The sequence below is a fragment of the Microcebus murinus genome, chromosome 3 (assembly GCF_040939455.1).
Source record: "Microcebus murinus isolate Inina chromosome 3, M.murinus_Inina_mat1.0, whole genome shotgun sequence".
NCBI classification, from domain to species: domain Eukaryota; kingdom Metazoa; phylum Chordata; class Mammalia; order Primates; family Cheirogaleidae; genus Microcebus; species Microcebus murinus.
Genome location: NC_134106.1, coordinates 61,490,601 through 61,513,137, shown reverse-complemented (window position 1 = coordinate 61,513,137; position 22,537 = coordinate 61,490,601). Strand labels below are relative to the sequence as shown.

Here is a 22,537-nt window from a genome sequence, read left to right as displayed (position 1 = left end):
TCTCAGTCTTGCTCAGGCTGCTCTTGAACTCTTAAATTCAAGCAATCCTCCTGCCTCAGCCTCCCAGAGTTAAACTGTACACTTCTAATTGGCAACTTGTATATGAATTATATCCCAATAGAACTAATTTTTAAAAATTAGAGAAAACCTTCATCTCTGTCTCTGTAAGAAGCTTTAAGACAGAAGCAGAAACTGAACACTAGGCTCAAGGAGGGGAGGGCTGAGCTGGCGAGCTCACCCTCAAAGGTGGAAGGAGAGGGACAGAGGAAAGCCAGAAACACCAGTAAAAGTGTTCTTTGCGACTCTCTCTCTCAAGCCTTTCTCTCTCCTTTTATTTCCTCACTGGGTTACAAGTGAAAGTGAAAACAGAAGGAGTCTTATCTCAGGGAAAGTGGTGGTGGTTCCTTTTCCATCAATGAAAGACAGAGAGAACACCTGCCATTTCACTGCCAGGCTCTGAGGGAAGAGCCCCTGGGGACAGCAGGAGTGGAGGCCACCCCTGAAAGGAAAGGGTGGCCCTGAGCTCTGGAAATGCATGGGAAGGGGGCCCCAAAACCATTGCCTTAAAAGTAGCTAATCAGCTGGGTAGAGTCACAAAATGCAGCTTGGTTCAAAGGCCCTTATTATTTGAAAAAAGAAAAAAAAAAGTTGGAGTTTGCGAGAAATTCAGTAAACTAAAAGTGAGACAAAGACTGTATATTAAGCAATAGGCATGCCATTGAAATGCTAAAGGCAAATTTGTTGGAAAAAAACAAACCATGTTTTTAAGACCTACAATGCCAGAGGGGTTCTGCAACAGAAAGATAACCCAACAGTCAATTATCTGTTAACCATTGCCCTTGTGATGTAAATGAACACTCTGGAAACTTTTGGGGAAGGACCAGGAAAAGGTGACCTGCTCACTGGCTTCAGGGCAGGTATCTCAGGCCCCCACCTCAGGCTGTAACAAGTTGCAGGGTGGGGAATAAGGGGGAGTGGAGGTGGGGGTGTTGATGGACGGGGTTAAAACCCATACCCCCAACCTGAGGGTGTTATTTCCCACCCCAAAGTAGCAGCTGTGCCCCACCCAAGGCGGTGATCCTCATTCCTTAGCCCTGTTCTTAGGGAGAGGCAGTGGCTAGACCAGTTTTAAAGTCCCTCTCTCCCCAGCTATGGCACTGATCCCAGGCCAACATCAAACCAGCCAGGGGACAGGATGCTGTGGCCTGGCATTGCAAACAGAGGGCAAAGGGGACAACGAGAGAAGGCAGCTCCCTTGGGAGCTGGGCCCTGCTCCACCTCCACTGGAGGACTTGGCTGAAGATATAGACCTGGGAGCCATGAGGACAGGGAGTCAGCTTTAGCAGAAAGACCAGATTCCTAACCCCGCTCTTCCTAAAAACTGCCCTGTTGTAAGCCCAAGGCAATTCCTTTTACCTATCTGGGCCACAAATTCCTCATATGCCTAAAAACAATTCTTTCAAAATATCAGAAAAGGCTGAGAATGTGCTCCAAACTAAAAGATACTTAAACAAAACAAAAACTGACCACAGAATGTGTGTGATGGGTTGGGGGGGAGGGTGTACTCCCACCAAAGGGGTTGTGACAGAAAAATGTGAGTAAAGTCAGTAGATTAGCTGATACAGTAATACTATATCCATGTTAATGTCCCAATTTTGTTCATTATTCTGTGGTTATAGATGTGACTTTAGAAAATCTACATTCAAGTACTTAGAATGTAACGGATATCATGTTTGCCACTTTTAAATGGCTCAAATAAAAACTACAGAGAATAAAAAGAATAAAGTGAAAATGTAGTAAAATGTTAACATTTGGGAATTTGGGTGAAGAGAATTCTCTGTACTATTCCTGCAACTTTTCTGAAACTCTGAAATTATGCCAAAATAAAAAATACTTTTTGAGGCCGAGGGGGGAGGATCACTCAAGGTCAGGAGTTTGAAACCAGCCTGAGCAAGAGTGAGACCCTGTCTCTACTAAAAATAGAAAGAAATGAATTGGCCAACTACAAATATATAGAAAAAATGAGCCGGGCATGGTGGTACATGCCTGTAGTTCCAGCTATTTGAGAGGCTGAGGCAGCAGGATTGCTTGAGCCCAGGAGTTTGAGGTTGCTGTGAGCTAGGCTGACAGCCACTGCACTTTAGCCAGGGTGACAGAGTGAACCCTGTCTCAAAAAAACAAAAAACAAAAAAGGCAGACAGAAAGAAAGAGGAACCCCAAACATCTGGAAATTCTAAGCAAATCTGCTAAACAACTCTAAGGTCCATGTGGAAACAAAAAAATCAAAATCACAACTACATTATCTGAAGATTAATATCAATGAGAACAGTATATTAACAGAGAAATTCAAGTTTCCATAAATACTAATACTTTTGCTAAATAAGAAAAATAAAGGTATCAATCCAAGAAGCCAGAAGATAAAAAATTTAAAAAAAGAAAGGAAAAAATGAATCAGTATGGATACAGAAAAAGTTGATTAGGAAAAAAAGTAGTGGTTTTTATAAATGAACCCAAGAGAGGCTCTCCAAAAAAAACCAACAAAGTAAACAACACCCTAACTAAGACTGGTTATTTGAAAAAGAAAAATACAAACATTAAAAATATGAAAAGGAATATAACCACCATCAATAAATGTGAAATGCTTTACAAAAACTTAGAAAATATGAATGAAAACAATTTTCTAGAAAAACTTACTTGAGAAAAGATAGAAATATTGAAAATACCAATCATGAGAGCCATTGGGGAGTCACTATAAATCACCCCGCCAGATGTGACCAAGCTGCACTCAAGTCCCAGGTCTGACATCTCCAGGATAAGACCCAGAAAACACAGTTCCAAAATTCTCCTTAAGTACCTCTGACTTTGGAAACTTCTGGCCCCTTGCTACTCAAAAGTGTGGACCAAGGAACTGCAGCATCAATATTACGTGAGAAAATGTTTATAAGTGCAGAATTTCAGGCCTCACCCCAGACCTACTGAATTAGAAAATGCATGATAGTAAGATCCTCAGGTTAACTGGATGAACATTAAAATGTAGTAGCACTGGTCTAGCCTATCTAAACCTGCCCCAGGGTGAGTGGGCAAGTACAGGCCAGATCAGCGCAAAGGACGCAAAGGACCCCTGTTCATAGGTCCCTTCAATTCCTTTTCATATTTGCAAAAGCAATGCCTATTCTGCATTCTGTCTGGCACAACCAAGAAAAAGGAGGAAAAAAAAAAAAAAATCAACCGATAAATTAACAACTGGGGCTAGATCTGATTATACAAACATGTTCAAAAAAAAGTTTTGCAAAATAAAACAAAATCAAACATTTACAAATTAGAAGAAATTTACAGTATTTGCCAAGTATGATAAAGAGTTAATACCACTAATACATGATGCTGTGTTACAAATGCATAAGAAAACCACACAAAAGAAAAGCAGGCAAAGGAAATCAAAATATATTCACAAAGAAAAATGCAGGTCACAAACACAGCAATAAGAGGTTTGCAAATCAAAACATTTTATAGCAATTAGAAAAGAAATAGTTATCATAAACATGTACTATTTTGACAATTGGAGGGAAAAGTCAATAGATATTTAGAATGAAAAAAATGACTATTCTAGAAAGACCATAATAGTAACATAAGTTTTCTCTGAATAGAAAAGTTATGGATTTTTTAAACTTTATCTGCTTACCCAAACTTTATGATTTTTCTGCAGTGAATGTGCATTTTTTATAACAAACAGCAAAAAAAATTTAACTATTGCCTACAGTTTGATTATATCTGAAATGTAGCAGCTTTTATACTTAGTCTGCCTTGTGTTTTCATACATGTTTGTATATAACACCTGACCTTTTCACAAATCATCACAGCACGGCTCCTTTAGTTACTTCAGTCCACAGACCAGCAGTTCTCAAACCCCAGTGCCCCAGTGGGTGTAGGAATTGCCTGTAGGAAGCTGGCTACAGACTCAATTCCCAGTCTCCCAAACATCAGCCCTGTCTAAACAGGAGATTCCAACACAAGTAGTCTCAGAACTACCCTCTGAGAAGCCCCCTCCAATCACCCTAATGGGGGTAAGGGTGAGTGCAGATAAGGGAAGAGCCTCACTGGTTAGAAGCCAGGTGAACTGAGGCACGTTGGCCGGGGACAATGGTCTCTTTCCACCTCCTGAGTGCACACAGGCCTGACCAGTCAGTGCTCAGTGCCTCTCCTCCTGGGAAGAGGGCAACAGGGGAGCTGGAGGGGGGTGCGGGGTAGGAACAGTCTCTATCCAACAGGTGAGCTGAAGCCTTGAGCATCCTCACTGGCGGAATGTGCTCTGCTCTGGGAGAAGGCATTTGGAACAACTCCACTGGTTCACGGAGGTCCATCTGTCAGAGTTTCTGCTCGGCACCCTGAGAAGGTGGCTCCTCCGGAGCTGGCAGAGATACAGCTGTGGCTGCCAAGAGGGGCCCCTCTCTCAGCCCCGGGGCTACCTGGCACACAGAGACTCCTATGCCCCCCAGGTGGGCATTGGCATAGGAAGTAAGATACCAACGGGTATGGGGGGGCCCAGAGCAGTACTTCCACATCCCTCCCCAACCCCCACCATTTCCTAGGTGTGCCACTGTTCCCAGGGATCCAAACAGACCAGTAAAGGAGCCAGAGAAGCATTTCCAGCTCCTCTGCCAATTGGGAGATGGGTGAGGGAGAAGGAGAGGGTGAGCACAGACCCCAGCTAAATGAGTAACTGTTAATGAATAACAGTTCACTGCCACGGTCCTCGGTCAAAGGAGGAACCTGGTGACACACTGAACCAGATGCACAACCCTTACAGAGACACTGGGAATCAGCTCACACACCCCTCCCCCACCTTCCTTTTATGCAGGTCAAGAGGCAGAAATCCTGACTTCAGCTTAACAGCAGCAGGGATTCCCACGTCTCCAAGTTCATAACCTCATGCCTAGGGGTAGGAGATCTCTTGTTTATGGGTCCCTGCGATCCTGGCTCTCCTAGGCAGGTAGGCATTGCCACCCTAGCTCTGGGGGCAGCAGAGACGGCGGACCTGAGGATCTGGAGGCACAGCCAAGGGTGCAGGGCGGAGCAGCACACCCCAGACAGCACCATCAAGAAACAGTGCCTTTCATTCCCCTGTTACAAATGAAGGCTTAAGGTGCAAACAAACACCACGGGCAAGATGAGCACAGTAGAGGGCAGAAAAAAGGCGCTACCAGGAGAAAGGAGCGCTGGGCGCTGCTGTCTCTACAAGCTCTGCTTCCAGGCTTGAGGAGCTTCCAGCCTTAACCCCTAAGCGAAGTTGCAGCTAAGTTTGTCCTGTGCTACCTTCAGGTGCTTGGGAATCAAGAAAGCAGCTCTCCCCACCAGTTAGTATAATGAGGGTTAATGACAGCAGCCTGTCGTCCCAGGGCAATTATGAGCTGTGGGCTCAGAGGGCTCCTCCCTGATGTCTGCCCGTGGGAAAATGGCCCAGGACCTTCTTTTCCTGTGGGGACAAGGCAGGTACCCCATCTGTTCTCCAGATCACAGCCTGCAGGCTTGGAGCCAGGGCTGCTTCAGATTCTGCTCTTCACATGGGCCTGGGCTGCTGTCACTTTGAAGAGGTGAAGCTCACTTTCTCTCGTAACTCTGACTCCACGGCATTTAATCAAAAGGATTTACTACATGCTAGGCATTGTGCCCGGTACTAGGGACAAGAAACTGAGTAAGAGGAGCACCCCGCCACTAGGAACTCATACCCCGGCACTGCCAGAGGGGTACAGACAATGTGCTAGGGGACTTGGGGAGGAGGAGGGTGTCAGAGACGGCACAGAGCAGCTGACAAATTGAAGCGTTATTAAAAAGTGTCAACAGAAAAGACCACATTTTACAGCAGCAACAAAAAAAGCTACAACACACCTAGGAATAAACTTAAGAAATGTGTAAGACGCATATATGAGAAAACTTTAAAACTTAGCTGAACACACAAAAAGACTAGAATAAATGGAAAGATAAACTTCCCTTTCTCATTATAAAGCTATTCTTCCCAAAAATAACCTGTAAGTTCCATGTGATTCCAACCCAAAAAATCCCAATATTTTTCACAGAACATGCCAAGTCATTTTTTAAGCTTATTTGGAGAAAGAAGTGCAAAAAGAAAAGCAGAAAAATGTTGTAGACAAAGTATTTTCTTAAACCAAACTGTTAGATAAAAACTGTGGTAGGCCGGGCGTGGTGGCTCACGCCTGTAATCCTAGCACTCTGGGAGGCCGAGGCGGGAAGACTGCTCAAGTCAGGAGCTGGAAACCAGCCTGAGCAAGAGTGAGACCCCATCTCTACTATAAATAGAAAGAAATGAATTGGCCAACTAATATATATAGAAAAAATTAGCTGGGCGTGGTGGTGCATGCCTGTAGTCCCAGCTACTCGAGAGGCTGAGGCAGTAGGATCGCTTGAGCCCAGGAGTTTGAGGTTGCTGTGAGCTAGGCTGACGCCAGGGCACTCACTCTAGCCTGGGCAATAAAGTGAGACTCTGTCTCAAAAAAAAAAACCTGTGGTAATTGAAACAATAAAATAACGACACAGAACCAGACAAATAATTCAATGGAAGTGAAGAGAGGTCTTAAACACCCCTGAATATAAAAGTATTTATAAAAAGTTCAAAGTGGAATTATAAACCATAGGGGAAGCTATAAATACTCAATAAATGTATATGCTTTCTATTTGGGAAAGGTTCAGGCCCTATCCTATACACACAAAAAAAACTTCACCTTAGGAGCAAAAGTATTGATGAATTCTGACTGTATAAGAAATCTCCATATGAAAAATCTCCCTATGACAGACTTTACAATGAAAGACAAATAAGATGTCAAAATTTTTTTCAAAACATAATAAAATATGAGAACACTGATGATGATGTACCTGAGCCATCAGGAAAAAACCTATGTTTTCTCATTTAAGAAAACAGGAGACATACCATCTCACCCCAACTAAAATGGCTATCACCAAAAAGACAAAAAATAACAAATGCTGGCAAAGATGCAGAGAAAGTGGTAATTAAATGTTGGTGGGAATGTAAATTAGTGCAGCCATTATGGAAAACAGTATGAAGTTTCCTCAGAAAAACGAAAATAGAACTACCAAATGATCCAAGCATCCCACTACTGGGTTTATATCCAAAGGAACTATAATCAGTATGTTGAAGAGATATCTGTACTCCCATGTTTATTGCAGCACCATTCATCATAGCCAAGATATAGAATCAACCTAAGTGTTTATGAACAGATGAATGGACAAAGAAAATGTGGTATACACACACAGTGGAATATTATTTAGCCACAAAAATGAACAAAATTCTTTCACTTGTGACAACATGGGTGAGCTTGAAGGACGTGTTAAATGAAATAAGCCAGGCACAGAAAGATAAACACTGCATGTTCTCACTCTTATGTGAGAACTAAAAACATTGATCTCAGAGTAGAATAGTTACTAGAGGTGGGAAAGGGTAGGGAGGTGGGGAATAGCCAGAGATTAGTTAACAGATAAAAAGTACAGCCAGATAAGAGGAATAAGTTCTCGTGTTCTATAGAACTATAGGGTGACCACAAGTAACAATTTATCATATATTTTCAAGTAGCTAACATAGCAGATTTTGAGTATTCCTAGCACAGAGAAATGATAAATGCTTGAGGTGATGGATACGCTAATTACCCTGATTTGATCATTACTCACTGTATGCCTATATCAAAATAAAACACTGGGTCAGGAGATGGCTCACACCTGTAATCCTAGCACTTTGGGAAACCAAGGTGGGGGGATCACTTGAAATCAGGAGTTTAAGACCAGCTTGGGCAACACAGCAAGCCCCTTGTCTCTACAAAAAAATAGAAAAATTAGCCAGGTGTGGTGGTACACGCCTGTAGTCTCAGCTGAGGCAGGAGCCCAGGAGTTCAAAGCTGCAGTGAGCTATGATTGTGCCACTGCACTCAAGCCTGTGGGACAGAGTGAGACCCTGTTTCTAGAAAGAAAAAAACAAAGAAAAAGAAACAAAAAAATATCACATTATACCCCATAAATGTACAGTTAATGTGTCAATTAAAATTAATGAAAGCATCCACATGTTCGTAATGGTAAAAAAAAAAAGAATAAAAGAAAAAGAAAAAATTTAAAAAGAAAAAAAGAAATAAGAAATAAAAGCAAAAAAAGAAAATGGGAGAACTTACACATTTTTGGATAATGTTTATCTTAATGCATGTAAGAACCATGTCACAGTTTTGTCTATATCCCTACCTAACAGCACAATGCCTGGCACACATGAGTTAGTCAATAAAAGTTTATTGAATATTTCTTTTTTTTTTTCCTAGAGTCTCACTCCGTTGCCCGGGCTAGAGTGTTATGGTATCAGCCTTGTTCACAGTAACCTCAAACTCCTGGGCTCAAGCAATCCTCCTGCCTCAGCCTCCTGAGTAGTTGGGACTATAGGCATGTGCCATCATGCCTGGCTAATTTTTCTATATATTTTTAACTGGTCAATTAATTTCTTTCTATTTTTTTTTCCTTTCTATTTTTAGAAAGGGGGTCTTGCTCTTGCTCAGGCTGGTCCCAAACACTAATATTTTTAAAGGAAGTTAATACTTGATAATATTAGAATTTTTATGGATCAATAAAAAGATCTAATTAAGAATAATATGGCTATAACAGATAACGGATATAACAGGCAAGACAGAGAATAAATGAGAATGGCTCACCATTTTAAAACACTCTCAACTTCACTAATGAAAGAAATTAAAGTGAGATATTTTCTACCTATCAAATTGGCAAAAATTAAAGACTGATAATTCCTCATTCAGTGTTGGTGGGAAAGTAAATTTGTCAAATTACCTTTTGGGAGGGTAACTTGGTAATGTCAATTAAAATTTCACTTGGGCCGGGTGCGGTGGCTCACACCTGTAATCCTAGCTCTCTGGGAGGCCGAGGCGGGCGGATTGCTGGAGGTCAGGAGTTCAAAACCAGCCTGAGCAAGAGCAAGACCCCGCCTCTACTATAAATAGAAAGAAATTAATTGGCCAACTGATATATATATATATATATAAAAATTAGCCGGGCATGGTGGCGCATGCCTGTAGTCCCAGCTACTCGGGAGGCTGAGGCAGGAGGATCGCTTGAGCCCAGGAGTTTGAGGTTGCTGTGAGCTAGGCTGACGCCATGGCACTCACTCTAGCCTGGGCAACAAAGTGAGACTCTGTCTCAAAAAAAAAAAAAAAAAAAAAAAATTTCACTTGTATGATTTTGTCCTACACAAGCACTTAATGAAAAAATTATGTATAATACAAATAAGTTCATTACCTCATCATTCGTAATTGCAAAAAAAATTGGAAGTGTAGATGTCCATTAAAAAGAAACAAATTAAATTATGATAGATCTGTAAAATGAAATACTCCATAGCCATTTAAAAGGTTTAGTCCTAGGAGTAGTGGCTCATGCCTCTAATCCCAGCACTCTGGGAGACCAAGGTGGTAAGATCCCTTGAGGCTAGGAGTTCTAGACCAGCCTGGGCAACATAAAGAGATCCCCGTCTCTACAAAAAAAAAAATAAAATTAAATTAGCCAGATGTGGTGGTAATTCCTAGGTGAGAGAGCAAGATCCTGCCTTTGGAGTGGAGGGCAGGGTAAAACACTAGAGTCATGATGGACATTAAAGTGAAAAGGAAAAAAAAAAAAAAAATCACAGAAGGCATGAAAGGAGAGTCTTATTAGCAGGGAGCTAAGAGTCTACAGACAAAAGCATCAGCTAGGAAGTCAGACATCCCTGGCCTTGATTCCAGCTTCATCCCTTGTAAAACATCAGCCCTTGGTTAAGCTCCTGGCTTAAATAGTGGTTTCCTCATCCAAAGGTGGGGCTACTACTACCTACCTCTGAGTTGTCAAGAGAACTAGGGGAAATAACTATGAAAACTTTTTACCTACCCCATGTGCCTACCCCGCACATGGTGCATGCTCAATAAATGAAATGACTGTAGTTATTATGCAGGGTAAAGTGGGCTATATATAATGCAGCATGACTCCATTTCCATAAACACCACTAAACAGGTAGCTAGTTTACACAGAATGAAGTCTGGAGAGATACTCCAGTTAATAGTGATTAACTAGCTACTTGGGAGGCTGAGGCAGAAGGATTGCTTGAGCCAGGAGATTGAGGTTGCTGTGAGCTAGGCTGACGCCACGGCACTCACTCTAGCCTGGACAACAAAGCGAGACTCTGTCTCAAAAAAAAAAAAAAAAAAAAATAGTGATTAACTGAATTGTGAAATTATGGACAAATCCCTCCCCCTTTCCATCCCTTCTATATATTTGTTTTCCAATTTCTCCAAACAACATATATTACCTATATAATCACAAAAAAGAATAAAAGCCCAAAGAAGATATAGATTTTTTTAACTTATTCAAGATTGGAAACTTGTATTACTTTTTATTATGCCTAAAGGCCCACATGGGAAAGGATAAGGAAGAAGGTAACACAGGGGAGGGACTAGAAGGGTTCCCCCCTACCCTGTGCCCTGTCACAGTGAAATCCACTCAGTTTCGGGAGCACCTGGCAAAAGGTGTATAAAGTATTTAAAGGTATTCTCGGTAGAGGCCACGCTGAAGCCCTCCAGGCCCAAAGCCAGCACACACTGTTGCCCTAGGCCTCACCAAACTTTTTCTAAATGCCAAAGAAATTCTGGGCAATAAGGCAAGGGTACTCTATTTCTTAAACCAAGTGCTGGGTACACAGGTGTTTACTCTGTGAAAACTCACCAGGCTAGACAGACAATATGTGCTTTTCTTAGGTGTGTGCTATACTTCAGTAACAAAACAAAACAAAACAAAAAACAGTTTTTAAAAACTAAAAACAGGCCAGGCACGGTGGCTCATCATACCTGTAATCCTAGTACTCTGGGAGGCTGAGGTGAGCAGATTGCTCCATGTCAGGAGTTCGAAACCAGCCTGAGGAAGAGCAAGACCCCGTCTCTACTATAAATAGAAGAAATTGATTGGCCAACTAATATATATAGAAAAATTAGCCGGGCATGGTGGCACATGCCTGTAGTCCCGGCTATTCGGGAGGCTGAGGCAGCAGGATCGCTTGAGCCCCAGGAGATTGAGGCTGCTGTGAGCTAGGCTGACACCAGGGCACTCACTCTAGCCTGGACAACAAAGTGAGACTCTGTCTCAAAAAAAAAAAAAAAAAAAAAGGCCGGGCGCGGTGGCTCACGCCTGTAATCCTAGCTCTCTGGGAGGCCGAGGCGGGCGGATTGCTCGAGGTCAGGAGTTCGAAACCAGCCTGAGCAAGAGCGAGACCCCGTCTCTACTATAAATAGAAAGAAATTAATTGGCCAACTAATATATATATATACAAAAAATTAGCCGGGCATGGTGGCGAATGCCTGTAGTCCCAGCTACTTGGGAGGCTGAGGCAGGAGGATTGCTTGAGCCAGGAGTTTGAGGTTGCTGTGAGCTAGGCTGACGCCATGGCACTCACTCTAGCCTGGGCAATAAAGTGAGACTCTGTCTCAAAAAAAAAAAAAAAACTAAAAAGAGAAAAGAAAACTCACTTTCTATCACTTCCTATGGAGTTTCCCTCTTAAATTTCAGTTTTAGTAACTGTAAACTCATGGATCAGTCTCACGCAACAGAACACTCAATCCTGTATTTTGTCTGACACACCTGTCTTAATTTTTCACACTCTCTATTGATCATCAATGAAAGAAAAAAATTCTGCAGAAACCCAGGGATGGGGAGACACAGGGAGACCCAACTAGATAAGGCAGCTGCTCTCACTCTCGCCCTGACTGCAAATTTGAATCACATTGGGGACAGGGGGTGCCAATATATGATGATCACACATCACCTGGGGAGCTGTGAAAAATGCTGGGGCCTGGGTTCCACTCCAGACAATTGACACCAGACTCCCTGGAGCCCAAGCATTGATATTTTCTTTTTAAAAAGGTTCTCAGATGAGTCTAATATACAGTGGAGATTAAGAACCACTAAACTAGTTGAACCAGAGCAACTGCCACTGGGAACTCTAGGCAAGTTGAAGCATGAGCCCTGCCTGTCCCAGTGGAAGCTGTGGGGGTGGAAGCGTTTAGGTGTGGAGAGTTTAGGCGGCACCCACCCAGGTCCTCCTCCATATCCGGCTTCCTCCAGTCTCAGGCAGAGAACCAATGGGGAGCAATGCCCTCCACATGGAAGAGACAGCATCTGCAAAGAGGGGGAGAGATTTCCAGGCTTCCCAAGGATTGGGCACAGAACCCTCGTTCTGGCTCCTAGCCAGCATGTGCAAACTGTCCTGAACCACTTGCCAGCACAGCCCTAAGACACACACCACTGCAACCACACAAACCCAGAGCTAAGCCCTAACTACTACCCAGGGTCCAAATGACACTTCTAGGAACCCACAGCCAGAAAACAGGAAACCAAGGAGAAACAGGAGGAGGAGGAAAGGCCACAGGGCAGAGGTCAGCACATAGCTGGACCATCAGGTAGGACCCAGCTCAGGGACAAGTGGCAGGGACAGTAAGGAAGGGGATACCACATGGCCCACGTGCCCAGAGCTTCCAGCAGTAATACGGGAGCCCCCATGCCACCTTTAATCCTGTGTCCATCCTGCCTAACTGCAAAAGAAGCCATGGGCTTGACCCCAGCAGATAGCCATCTTAACCAGGCAGTGAGCATTTTACAAGCTTCCCTACGTGATTCTGACACAGTTCTTGGCCCACACTTCACAAAGCATGCCCTCAGAGGCCTTCTCTGCTCAGTTTAGAACTTACAGCTGAGCTCAAAGCACGAGGGGCAGGAATGGGGATGGGCTGAGGCCATGAACATCATCATCCTACTGTCATCCATAGAGATGACAGCAGCAGAGAGAAGGATCCACAATGCCAGGAAAAACGGGATGGGCACCTCTTGAGCACTGCCTCCAGTGCACCACTGAAAAACTGCTTCTGTATTCCCTCCCCAGACCTCAGGATGTAGGGCAACAACAATCCACATTGTAAAGGCACAGTGTCCCCTCTCTGGGACCAGCAGGGTCTGGTGCAGTAGGGGGAACCCTCTGTGTCACCATCTGAACTCGTTCAAGCCAGCAGAGAAATGAGACTTGGCCCAAGGGTCACACCCAAGGGAGGTGTCTCAGAGGGAGCTGGTCTGGGAATCCAGAGAGGATTCTCAGGCCAGACTCCCCGCCCCCCAGGGGCTCTCTGTGCCTCTATGGCTCTTCCCTTTTCTGCAGAGTGGCTAGCAGGAGTCAGAGATGGAACCTCCCTGAGGTTCCTGAAGGTGGATTGGCATAAAACAGCTCCTGAAAACACCATCTGCTTAGCGGGGCTGGGCACCAAGGCCTGCAAGCTAGAAAAATCAGACTCCTGGGGATGGGGGTTTCAGGGAGGCAGTGAAGGCAAAGCAGAACTCAGTCCACAGGGCACAGAGCTCAGGAGCAAGCTCCAAACCCTTGCAATGCCTTTGTTTCCTTTGCAAAGCCTGTGAGGTTAGGATTACACAGGAAAAATGCTGGGAGGCGGGGTTGAGAAATCCAATTACTTAAGCACCAAGGGCACAAGAGTTCCAGGCCACAGAGGTAACCAGGATTTGCTCAGACTCTAATCTTCCTATCCTTGGAATGTTTGCCTCTTAAGGAACATTTTTGTAGCAAGACACTTTTACCTACTCACCTCCTTCTCCACTCTCCTCTAGGATGAGGTGGTCAGGATAGAAGGAAATTTATATTTTTACTTTTTTGCCTAATCTTTAGCATCAAGCATAAAGGCCAAAGATCCTCAGCAGGAGGAAGCAGAGGGAAGATGGCCAAACTCATGCAGTGAAAAATATTGGAATGTCTATCCTTACAGAAATCAGGGCAGAGTTTGTAATCAGCCACCAGAGGAAAAAGGCTACACCTCTAAGTTATTAAGAGCCACTGAATGGAAAAAGCTCAAAAGTCAAGGTGCCCTGACTGTGGCAATGAAGATCTTGTCTCTTGCAGGGCCTTCAGGGGGCTCATGCTCCCCCATCAGACTCCCGGAGGTGAAGGGAAAGATGGGACATCCTTGTCTACAGTAGCCGAGATGCAAGTTAATCTTTCAGGGCACTCTGAGAGAATCTCTAGGGGGCAGAAAGATTTCTACACTCTTCCAAGTGTTGGCTCTGTCATAAAGATAGAGGGTACAGAAGAGTGGAAAAGTGATGTCCAGAAAGAATGGAGAGGCATCAAAACAGAGACCCTCTGCTCTTGAGAAGCAAAGTTTCAAAGTAGTGCTTAGATCTTACTTTTCGTCCAAACTAAATAAATAAAGCGGTGCTGTTCAGGGTATGGCCCATAAACTGTTTATCACTGGTCCACCGCAACATAAATACAGGAAAAAGAGGAAGGCTTTAGAAAACGTTATAGCAATTTAAAGCTACCATGCCATCCAAGGGCATGGCCACTCAACTGGCCTCACTGAATGGCTCAGAGACCAGCCAGTGCGAATGGTGCTGAATTCCCAAGGTGAGCTGCATGTGTTGTAAGCTGCAAACCAGCTGTACAGAGCAGGATTGTGTTTTAGTTTTGCATATCAAGAAAAAAAAACAAACCCACACAAACACACACATCCCAAGAAACAAAAAACGGGTCCTTACCCAGATTTAGTTTGAGAAAAACTAACATGAAAGGCAACACCTTCACTTTACAGAGAAAACCAAAGTCCCACAAGTCCATAGACACTAAGTGGTCTCCCCACTGCTAATGACCCAAGAGCAGGGTAAGAAACGGAGGAGTAAGAGTAAGAAACGGAGGAGAGAAACTGACAACCGCACTTCTTTTAGCCAGTGGATCTCACTGGAACCCCCTGAAGAAATCAGGGCTGCAGGAACCATAAAGCCAATTTCAGGTCCAAGGTGAACTGCCCAGGAACAGTATTTCTTTCCAGAAATACTGTTATCTGAATCTTAAAGCCAACATTTTCCATTCAAAACTAAGTTCTTTCCCCCACTAGTCCATTTCTTTTTCTTTCTTTTTTTTTTTTAGTTGGCCAATTAATTTCTTTCTATTTTTAGTAGAGATGGGGTCTCAACTCTTGCTCAGGCTGTCTTGAACTCCTGAGCTAAAACAATCCATTGGCCTCGGCCTCCCCGCTAGTCCATTGCTGACCCCACTACCCTAACCTATCATCCCTAGATTCCAGAAACATTTACTGAAAACAAAGTTGGCACACTGATTCTTCCTTCAAAGTCCCTTGAGGTTTGCTGAGCCCATGAGAAAGCAAATGTAAAGAGCTGGGTGCATGTGGGGTGAGGTATTTTGTCTGCGTATGCAAGTCCACAGCCCCAAACACAAAGTTAAGATCAAAAGTGTCTTCAACACATAAGAAACAAAAAACTGCCAATGATGGTTTTTCCCATTTACAGTTACAATTTTTTAGGTGTCTTTTACTTCAATGGTTGTTGTAAGAATCAAATAATAATGATTTTTCTATTTTCCAGACCTATTACTGTACCTGGAATATGGCAAATGCTCAATGTAGAAAGAGGAAGAAAAAGAGATAAAGTGAATGGAGATGGGGTCACAGTCCTGGATAGCAGATAATCTACAGATTTTAATCGTCCAAGCCATCCCTGCTCCCTGTTTGCCTAAAGGCTTCCTAAACTAATCCAGATCTTTCTCAGAAGCTGCAGAGAAGCTGAGACCTCAGCTAACTGCCTGCCAGATGCTGGGTATGAGAGGAAATGAGGCCAAAAGCCCAAGAGGTCAGGGGTAGGAAAGGGAGGACTTAAGAGGATTAGGTGACCCAAAAGCTGAGCCAAACCAAAGCCCCTCCCCACAGTCCCTGTCCTTGCCCCCAGCTAGGCAAACCATTTGCTGCTACAGCTTCCAGGTATACCAGGGAGCTTGGCAAGACCACAGAGCCTACTTCCCAGCACCTCACTGGGCCCAGCAAGAAGGTGGTCCCTGAGAGCAGGAAGACTCTCCCCTGGGCTCACCCACATTTCTATCTTGCATAGCTCTTGCATAGCTCTTTCCCTCTCTCTACTATGACAATTGAGGTGTGGGGGCGCAGAGTGGGCAGGTGCGGGGGAGGGGGGGGAGGGAGGATTGCCAAGGAAGCAGAGCTGAGATTCACTCAAGATCTGAGGTTCAATCTCATTATCATCACGGAGGGGAGGAGCCCCTTCTTTCTCTCCATCCCCAAACTCAAATCTGGAAACCCTTAGCTGGGTTCCTTTCCTGCTCTAACTTGATATGCTCATCTGCTTCCATATCTCCCAAGTTCACTGCTGCTTAGACACACCTAAGCGAGAAGGGATTCTCCCTGAACTCCCATAAAGAGCTGGAGAGTAGAAAGGGCAGGCAAGAAAGAACTAGTAGGAGTGACCCACGGTGCTTAGAAAGTAGAAGATCATAGATACTTGACAACAAGGCATTTCTGCAGTGGCCAAAAGGAGAGACAGAAGGCAGAGATCCTGGGCACAGTCCCAAAATAGTTTCCCATCATCCTCAGCCAGTTGAGGGTTCCCATGGGGCAGAGCGTGGGAGCCGCGTGGGAGCCCGAAAGCAGGGCGGCCTGGTGCTCTTGGCACTGAGCACTCACTCTGGTCCAGGCTGCCAAGGAGGAGGAGGGCAGCAGCAGTGTCTGCTTTAGCATTTCCTTGGGATATGATGGGGTCAACATGGAACACACTAGACAGTAAAGTGTCAACTTGCATTTATCAAGCTCAACTCTATGTGCTAGGCACTATGTACACTCAGAGATCACAGATATTCTTGAAATCTTGGCAGGACTCAGCACATGGTAGATGTGCCTATTCCCACTGCCTACTGGACACCATTCAGCCGTAGGGCTTACTCATCCTGCACCCATCTTTGTGAGAACCCAGACTATGACACCCTCTTTATCCTGTGTCCCAGAGTGTTGGCCTGATCTCAGAACAAGCTCATACACCAGATACGTCTTCTTACACCACAACCTGATAACGAAAGAGGATCTGGCAAAACTGCCTCATCCAGGGGGTACGTGGGACACTGCAGCCATCTGGCCACCCAAGAGAACCCCATGTGGGGGGAAGGTGGCACCAGGAACAGAGGACTGAGACTTGAGTGTTTGCTGGCAGTGCCTAAACCAGGCCGAGAGGAAGCTATGATTCTCAGACAACTGAACAATAAAAACAAGCACAGACACAACCTCAGAGCTTTAAAAACTCAGCCGGCACAGGCCCTACTCTGAGAAAAGGGTAGGCGGAAGGCTTGTTAGGAGAAGAGCTCCATCCAGATTTTCAAAGAGCCCCTGCCACATGCCCACCCACAACAGTAAGGGCTAGGCTAGGGTATCAGGCTGGAAGCCTCCATCGGGACTGCAGAAAACTGGCCTCCATCCTGGGCCAGCAGAATGCAGGCAGGGAGACGCAGAGAACACACTTGGAAAGAGCTGAAGAGAAGCAGGTCTGCCAGGGAAAGCCATCACTACAGCAGGACGGGGTGCTTTCGGGAGTAAACAAACCTGCCAGCCGTCCTTTCTCCCAGCAGAGAGGGAAGCTCTGGCTGACAAGGCTGCAGATACAGAGGGAGGGGACTGCCCCCTTCCAGAGCCCATCTGTCCTCATCCCCTTGGCCTTCTTTCCCCAGGGAGTGGGGCGAAACAGGTCTACTCCACAGTTTCCGTGCCCAAGGCCCACAACGCCACACTCCTAGTGTGATTACAACTTCTCTAGTCAGCAGTGGGAGGCCAGGGGAGGAAGTGGAGGTGGAACCTGGGGGTTCTGCTCCATAGAGCAGCATGGAAAAGAGTGTGGAGTGAGAGCTGGTGTGTGCTGAGCTCACGGCTTTCTCCACCCCACCCAAGGCACCGCCAGCATCAACCATCCTCTGCTTGCTTGCCTCGGGGCCTCCCGCAGCCTCCTCTCAGCGTGAGCACCCACCACTCCCAGTCTCAAAGCACGCCCAGTGCCCCAGGGGAGTCGATACCCCCTGGCTATTCTCCTCCCAGGAAGCTACTCCAAAAATAAAATTCACATTCCTTGGGACAAGGTCAGGGAACTTACCCAGGCCTCCTCCTGATCCACTCTGCATCCCACATGAGGAAGAAGAGCCCTCCCTGCCAGCGTCCCCGCCCAGCCAGTGAGGTGGCAGGATGCCACTTCCAGCACCTCCACAGAGCTTCCCACAGCTTTCCCAGGAGGCGGGAGGAGGATTTCCAGGCGGGAGGAAAGACTAAGAGCATCTGGGGACACTAGCACCTCACCCACCTGCTACCCAGCAACCAGGCTCCCCAGCTCCCCAAAGACTCCTGGGGGGGGGGGAGCAGCTGGGGCTGAGGCAGGGGCAGGAACAGGCTTCCTCCTTGCTAGGAAAAGTCCCACATGGCCTGCCCACCTGTTCCTGTCCCCGCACTCCTTCCCAGCCTCTCTGCTCTTGGACTTGAGAGGCAGCCACATAGAGCTGCCTCCCACCCTGTTTTCTCCACCCTGGGCCAGCAGAGGATACTGCTGAGTAATCCCAAACTCACAGCAGGTCTCCAGCCCTGAAAAGAGGGGCAAAGCCCAAGGAAACCTACTGATCAAGTCCTTGCCAACCTAAAAGGAATATCTGTGGTTTCCTAGTAATAGCCAAAACTCCACTAGACTCTCCCCCTTCCCTGCCCCAAATAACCCAGTCCCCACCCCCAGACAACCACACTGAGAAGCTCAGTGCCCCCTTCTCTGCTTCCCACACACCTGGGAACACTCCCTTCCCAGTCCCCCAGACACCAAGCTGCACAGAGTAACAGCAGACACCCAACGGATTCCCAGTCACGATGTTGCATCAGCCCCCACCCTACCCAAAATATCCTCACCCCCACCACCTCCTCTCCTCTCCAGCCATCTCCATGGTGACAGCAGCATGACTAATGACACCCTATCAGCTTCAGACTCAGGAGCACAATTCTCCCTCCCCCTTTACCCCCCCCAAGGATTTCTGCAGACTGGATGCAAACCAACAGTGCCAGGGACATTCTCGAGAGATTTCCAGAGGCAGGGTGGGGAGTGGGTTACATGTCTTTAAAAAAAAAAAAAAAACCAGTTCAACAAACCAAACCCCAACTGTACCCAAACCATCCAGCTGAGAAAGCAAAAAGAATCCAAACAAAACCCACACAGGCCTGAGAATTCATTGGCCGCCCACACCCCCGCCGCCCCTCCCCCTCAGCTGCTGCTATACACACAGTGGGAGATTAAGGGATCACCAGGAGACCCTTTATTTTTATCCAATCCAGTCAAACACTTCACCGCCGCCACTACACACACACACACACACACACACACACACCACACACAAGGTACCTTGACAGCAGCTTCTTGTCCCCAAGGCCCAGCTCCTTCACCAGCCTTTATTTCCACCTGCAAAAGAAGCCAGAGAGACGGATGAGCCAGGCTGGTACCAGGAAAGAAGCAAAGTCCTTCTGCTGCACCCCCCAGCACCACCGAAGGGGCAGGAGGAGCGCGGGAGGGGAGGGGGCCTGGGAAAGAAAGGCCAGCAGGGACCATCTTCCTGCCTCCAGCTGCCTCCTTCGCCTTCCACTGTGTTTTTGTTTTCGTTTCGAACCCTGCTGACACCCAAGAGGACACTGCCCCTCCTGCCAGCGTCCGGCCTGCCCGGCGCTCCTCGCCCGCGCCCCTACCTCGCCCCGCGCCCCTACCTCGGCCGGCCTCCTCTGGTGCATCGGCCGGCGGGCCTCCCATTATCCCCGCCGGAGGGAGCGCACGGAGGGAGGCACTGCAGAGGAGGCGGCGGCCAGCTGCCGGCTGCGCTCCCCTCCCCGCCCGAGCGGCTGGTGTGCGAGGGGCGGCGCGCTCGCCAGCCAATCGCCGCCGGCCCCCGCGGCCAGCCCTGCCCCCGCCCGCGGACCTGCCCAGCCCGGAGGCGGGGGCCACCGCCGAGGGTGCAGCCGAGCAGCGCTGGCTGCTTCCCAGGCCCGCCGCCGCTCCGGGGGATCCCGGGCACCCCCGCCTCCTCCCGCAGGGACCCCGAGGGAAATGCCCAGAAGGCGTCCTCTGCACCTCCAGGGTCAAAGATGACAGACTGCGCCTCCGGGTAGGGCAGACGCTGGTGGCATTCCCGCTCCGCCGCTTTCTAACCCCAGCCAGCATCATCCTGGCTGGCAGCTAGGACTGTACCAGGCCCAGTGATAAGAGCAGGAGGCTCAAGAGCCCCTTCAATTCCGAAAGAAGGAAAAAAAGAAAAAGCCTAGGCGACAAAACGCTCATCCCATTTTGCAGATAAGAAGACAAGTAATGCAAATTACCCAAGGTGACATGGCTAGAAAACAGCAGAAGACCTGGGACTCCAAGCCAGGTCTGTCTGGCTCTAAAAACCATACTCTTAACCATTATGCAGTTCTGTTCCTCCCTCCCTCCAGCGCCCACCGCAGAAAACAGGCTGCTTCTAGGAGCCGGCATCTCCCGGCTGAAAGCCTCACCAGGTCGGCTTTGCCCTCCCCACTCCCCAGATCCGCAAACAGCAACCCTCGCTCTCGGATCACTACCCCTGGTGCCTGAACGCACCCCACCCGTACCCCACCCAAGACAGCCTCCCCACACCTCCCCCCGCAATGCCTTCTCCTCTCTTGGAGAGGCTACAACAGGGGGTACCCCAAGGCCCCCCCAGACCTCAGGGCTTCCTATCTCCAGGAAAGGCAGAGGAGACCCCAAGAGCTCTCTGGCCTTCCGCTTTCCAGACTCTGAGTCTTTGAAGGCTGCAACACCAGGGAGACTGAAGGAAGGGCAGGATGAGGACGAACAGAGAGGGGGAAAGGAAGGCTGAGATCCACTCCTGGACTGAACGCCTGGCCTACCTGGCATATCCTTCTCTGGCCCAATCCCTCCCAGTAGCTGAACAGCCACAGCTCCCATGTCCCAGGAAGGTGACTTCCACACACACCAACTGCAGGCCCCAGGACTGCCCGGCTGGTTGTCACTTACCTCTCTTAGCCTCTCTTTGCTCATCTGTAAAATCGAACTACACATAGCAGCTACTCCGTAAGGTTGTGAGGATTCCTGTGAAGAAATGCAGCACAGTGTCTGCCACACTGTGGGTGCTGCTAGCTACTACCACTCAATTTTGGGGAGAGCTCACTGGGTGCTACTTCTCATTCTCACAGATGAATAAGCCGAGGCCAGAGGAGACATGACTCATACGAGTAGTTAGGATGTGTGAGAGCCCTGAAGCCTGTGATTCCTTCTACTGCCCACTCCTCCCAGGGCCCCACGGGGTTACTCAACAGGATGAGCTGCCTTCCGAGAGACTGCAGGAGGCACCAGGGCCCACACCTGCCTCCCCCTGGGGACAAAGGGTAGTCCTACTGGGCTCCTCCCAGGGCAGTGAGGAGAGGCAGGTGACAAAGGAACAGTGCCTTAAACCACGGCTCAAGGTGAACAACTGGGCTTTTGCACCCCTCTACTCCTACTTTGACCCAGTCCCTCCTTTATCCCAGTCCCTGAAGCCCCGGCTCACCCACCTACCCCACACACAGTCTGCTGCTGGATGAGAGATGAACACTGCACTAAAACTTAGTCCTGTTGCTGTTGGGCTGCCACCATCTATCAAGCCCCTGCTAGTACCAGGCCCTGCACCAATCACACTGTAGGATCATCCCATTTGACTTACTCTGCAAACAACCTCATCTCTCACAGGGAAACACAGGGACTTAGAGATGTTACTTGTCTGTCAACACAACTAGTGAGTGGTAGACTGGAATTCAAATCTAGGCCCTTCTCATTCCAATTTTCTAAGCTCTCTCTCTGCCAACCCTAGGAAGATGCAAAAAAGACTGAAGTCACTTGAACTTGACCACTTCCCTTTAAGGCTGTGGATCTGAGAACAGTAATGCTTTCCTGCCTCAGAGACTTCCTGATGCCGTTCCTTCTGACTGGATCCCTCTTCCACCTCCCCCACCTGGCAAGCTAATGTGGTACAAGGCTTAATCCAAACATTGCCTCCCCTCTGCATTTCTCAGATCGCCAACACCAAGCATCACTCCCCCTCCCCCAGTCCTCACAGCCTTGCAGTGCCTCTTCCAGAGCACCAGTCACAGTGAAGTACAGTTATTTATTTATATGGCAGTCCTCCCCACGTGGGCAGGGGCCCTGTCTTCCCCACTTCACTAGGCTCTGCAGAGCTGGAATGTGCTGAGCTGAGTTTCTACACAAGGAGGGTGGAGAAGCAGGGGCCAGACACTGAGATGTGGAGGCCACTCTCTTGGTTGGCCTTCTCTCTGAGGTCCCTAAGGATTGATTCAGGGGACACCTGCTCCTGGAAGGGCAGGACTTGCCATGTCTGAACTGTAGCCAGGTCCCAGACTTGTTCAGCCAGCACACATCCTTACCAGACCGCAGGAGCCACAGAGCCAAGTTTCCACCCCCCATCCCTGCTCAACCCATCTCACCATGCTAACTGAGCCCTGCCAACCCCACCCTGCCCTCCAGCAGCCTCAGCTACCCCCAGGTCCCCAAGGCAGTCCACCTACTTTACTGTCCTCATCTCACCCTGGCCTTGTTCCCTCTTCTGAGGCACCTGGAACACCAG

At 47.5% G+C, this 22,537-nt stretch overlaps 1 protein-coding gene across 3 annotated transcripts in view; it reads right to left on the bottom strand.

The window, feature by feature from the left end:
• Window positions 1–22,537, bottom strand: part of TET3 (tet methylcytosine dioxygenase 3) — a 108,974-nt gene that overhangs the window by 72,689 nt on the left and 13,748 nt on the right. For 2 of the 3 annotated variants that reach the window (XM_012788657.3, XM_076000893.1), the window contains one exon: window positions 19,297–19,353. In XM_012788657.3, coding sequence (XP_012644111.2) covers window positions 19,297–19,353 — 57 coding nt within the window. Of the gene's footprint in view, window positions 1–19,296; window positions 19,354–19,652; window positions 19,747–22,537 lie in introns of those variants that run through there. The other variant, XM_012788658.2, reaches the window with a different exon arrangement.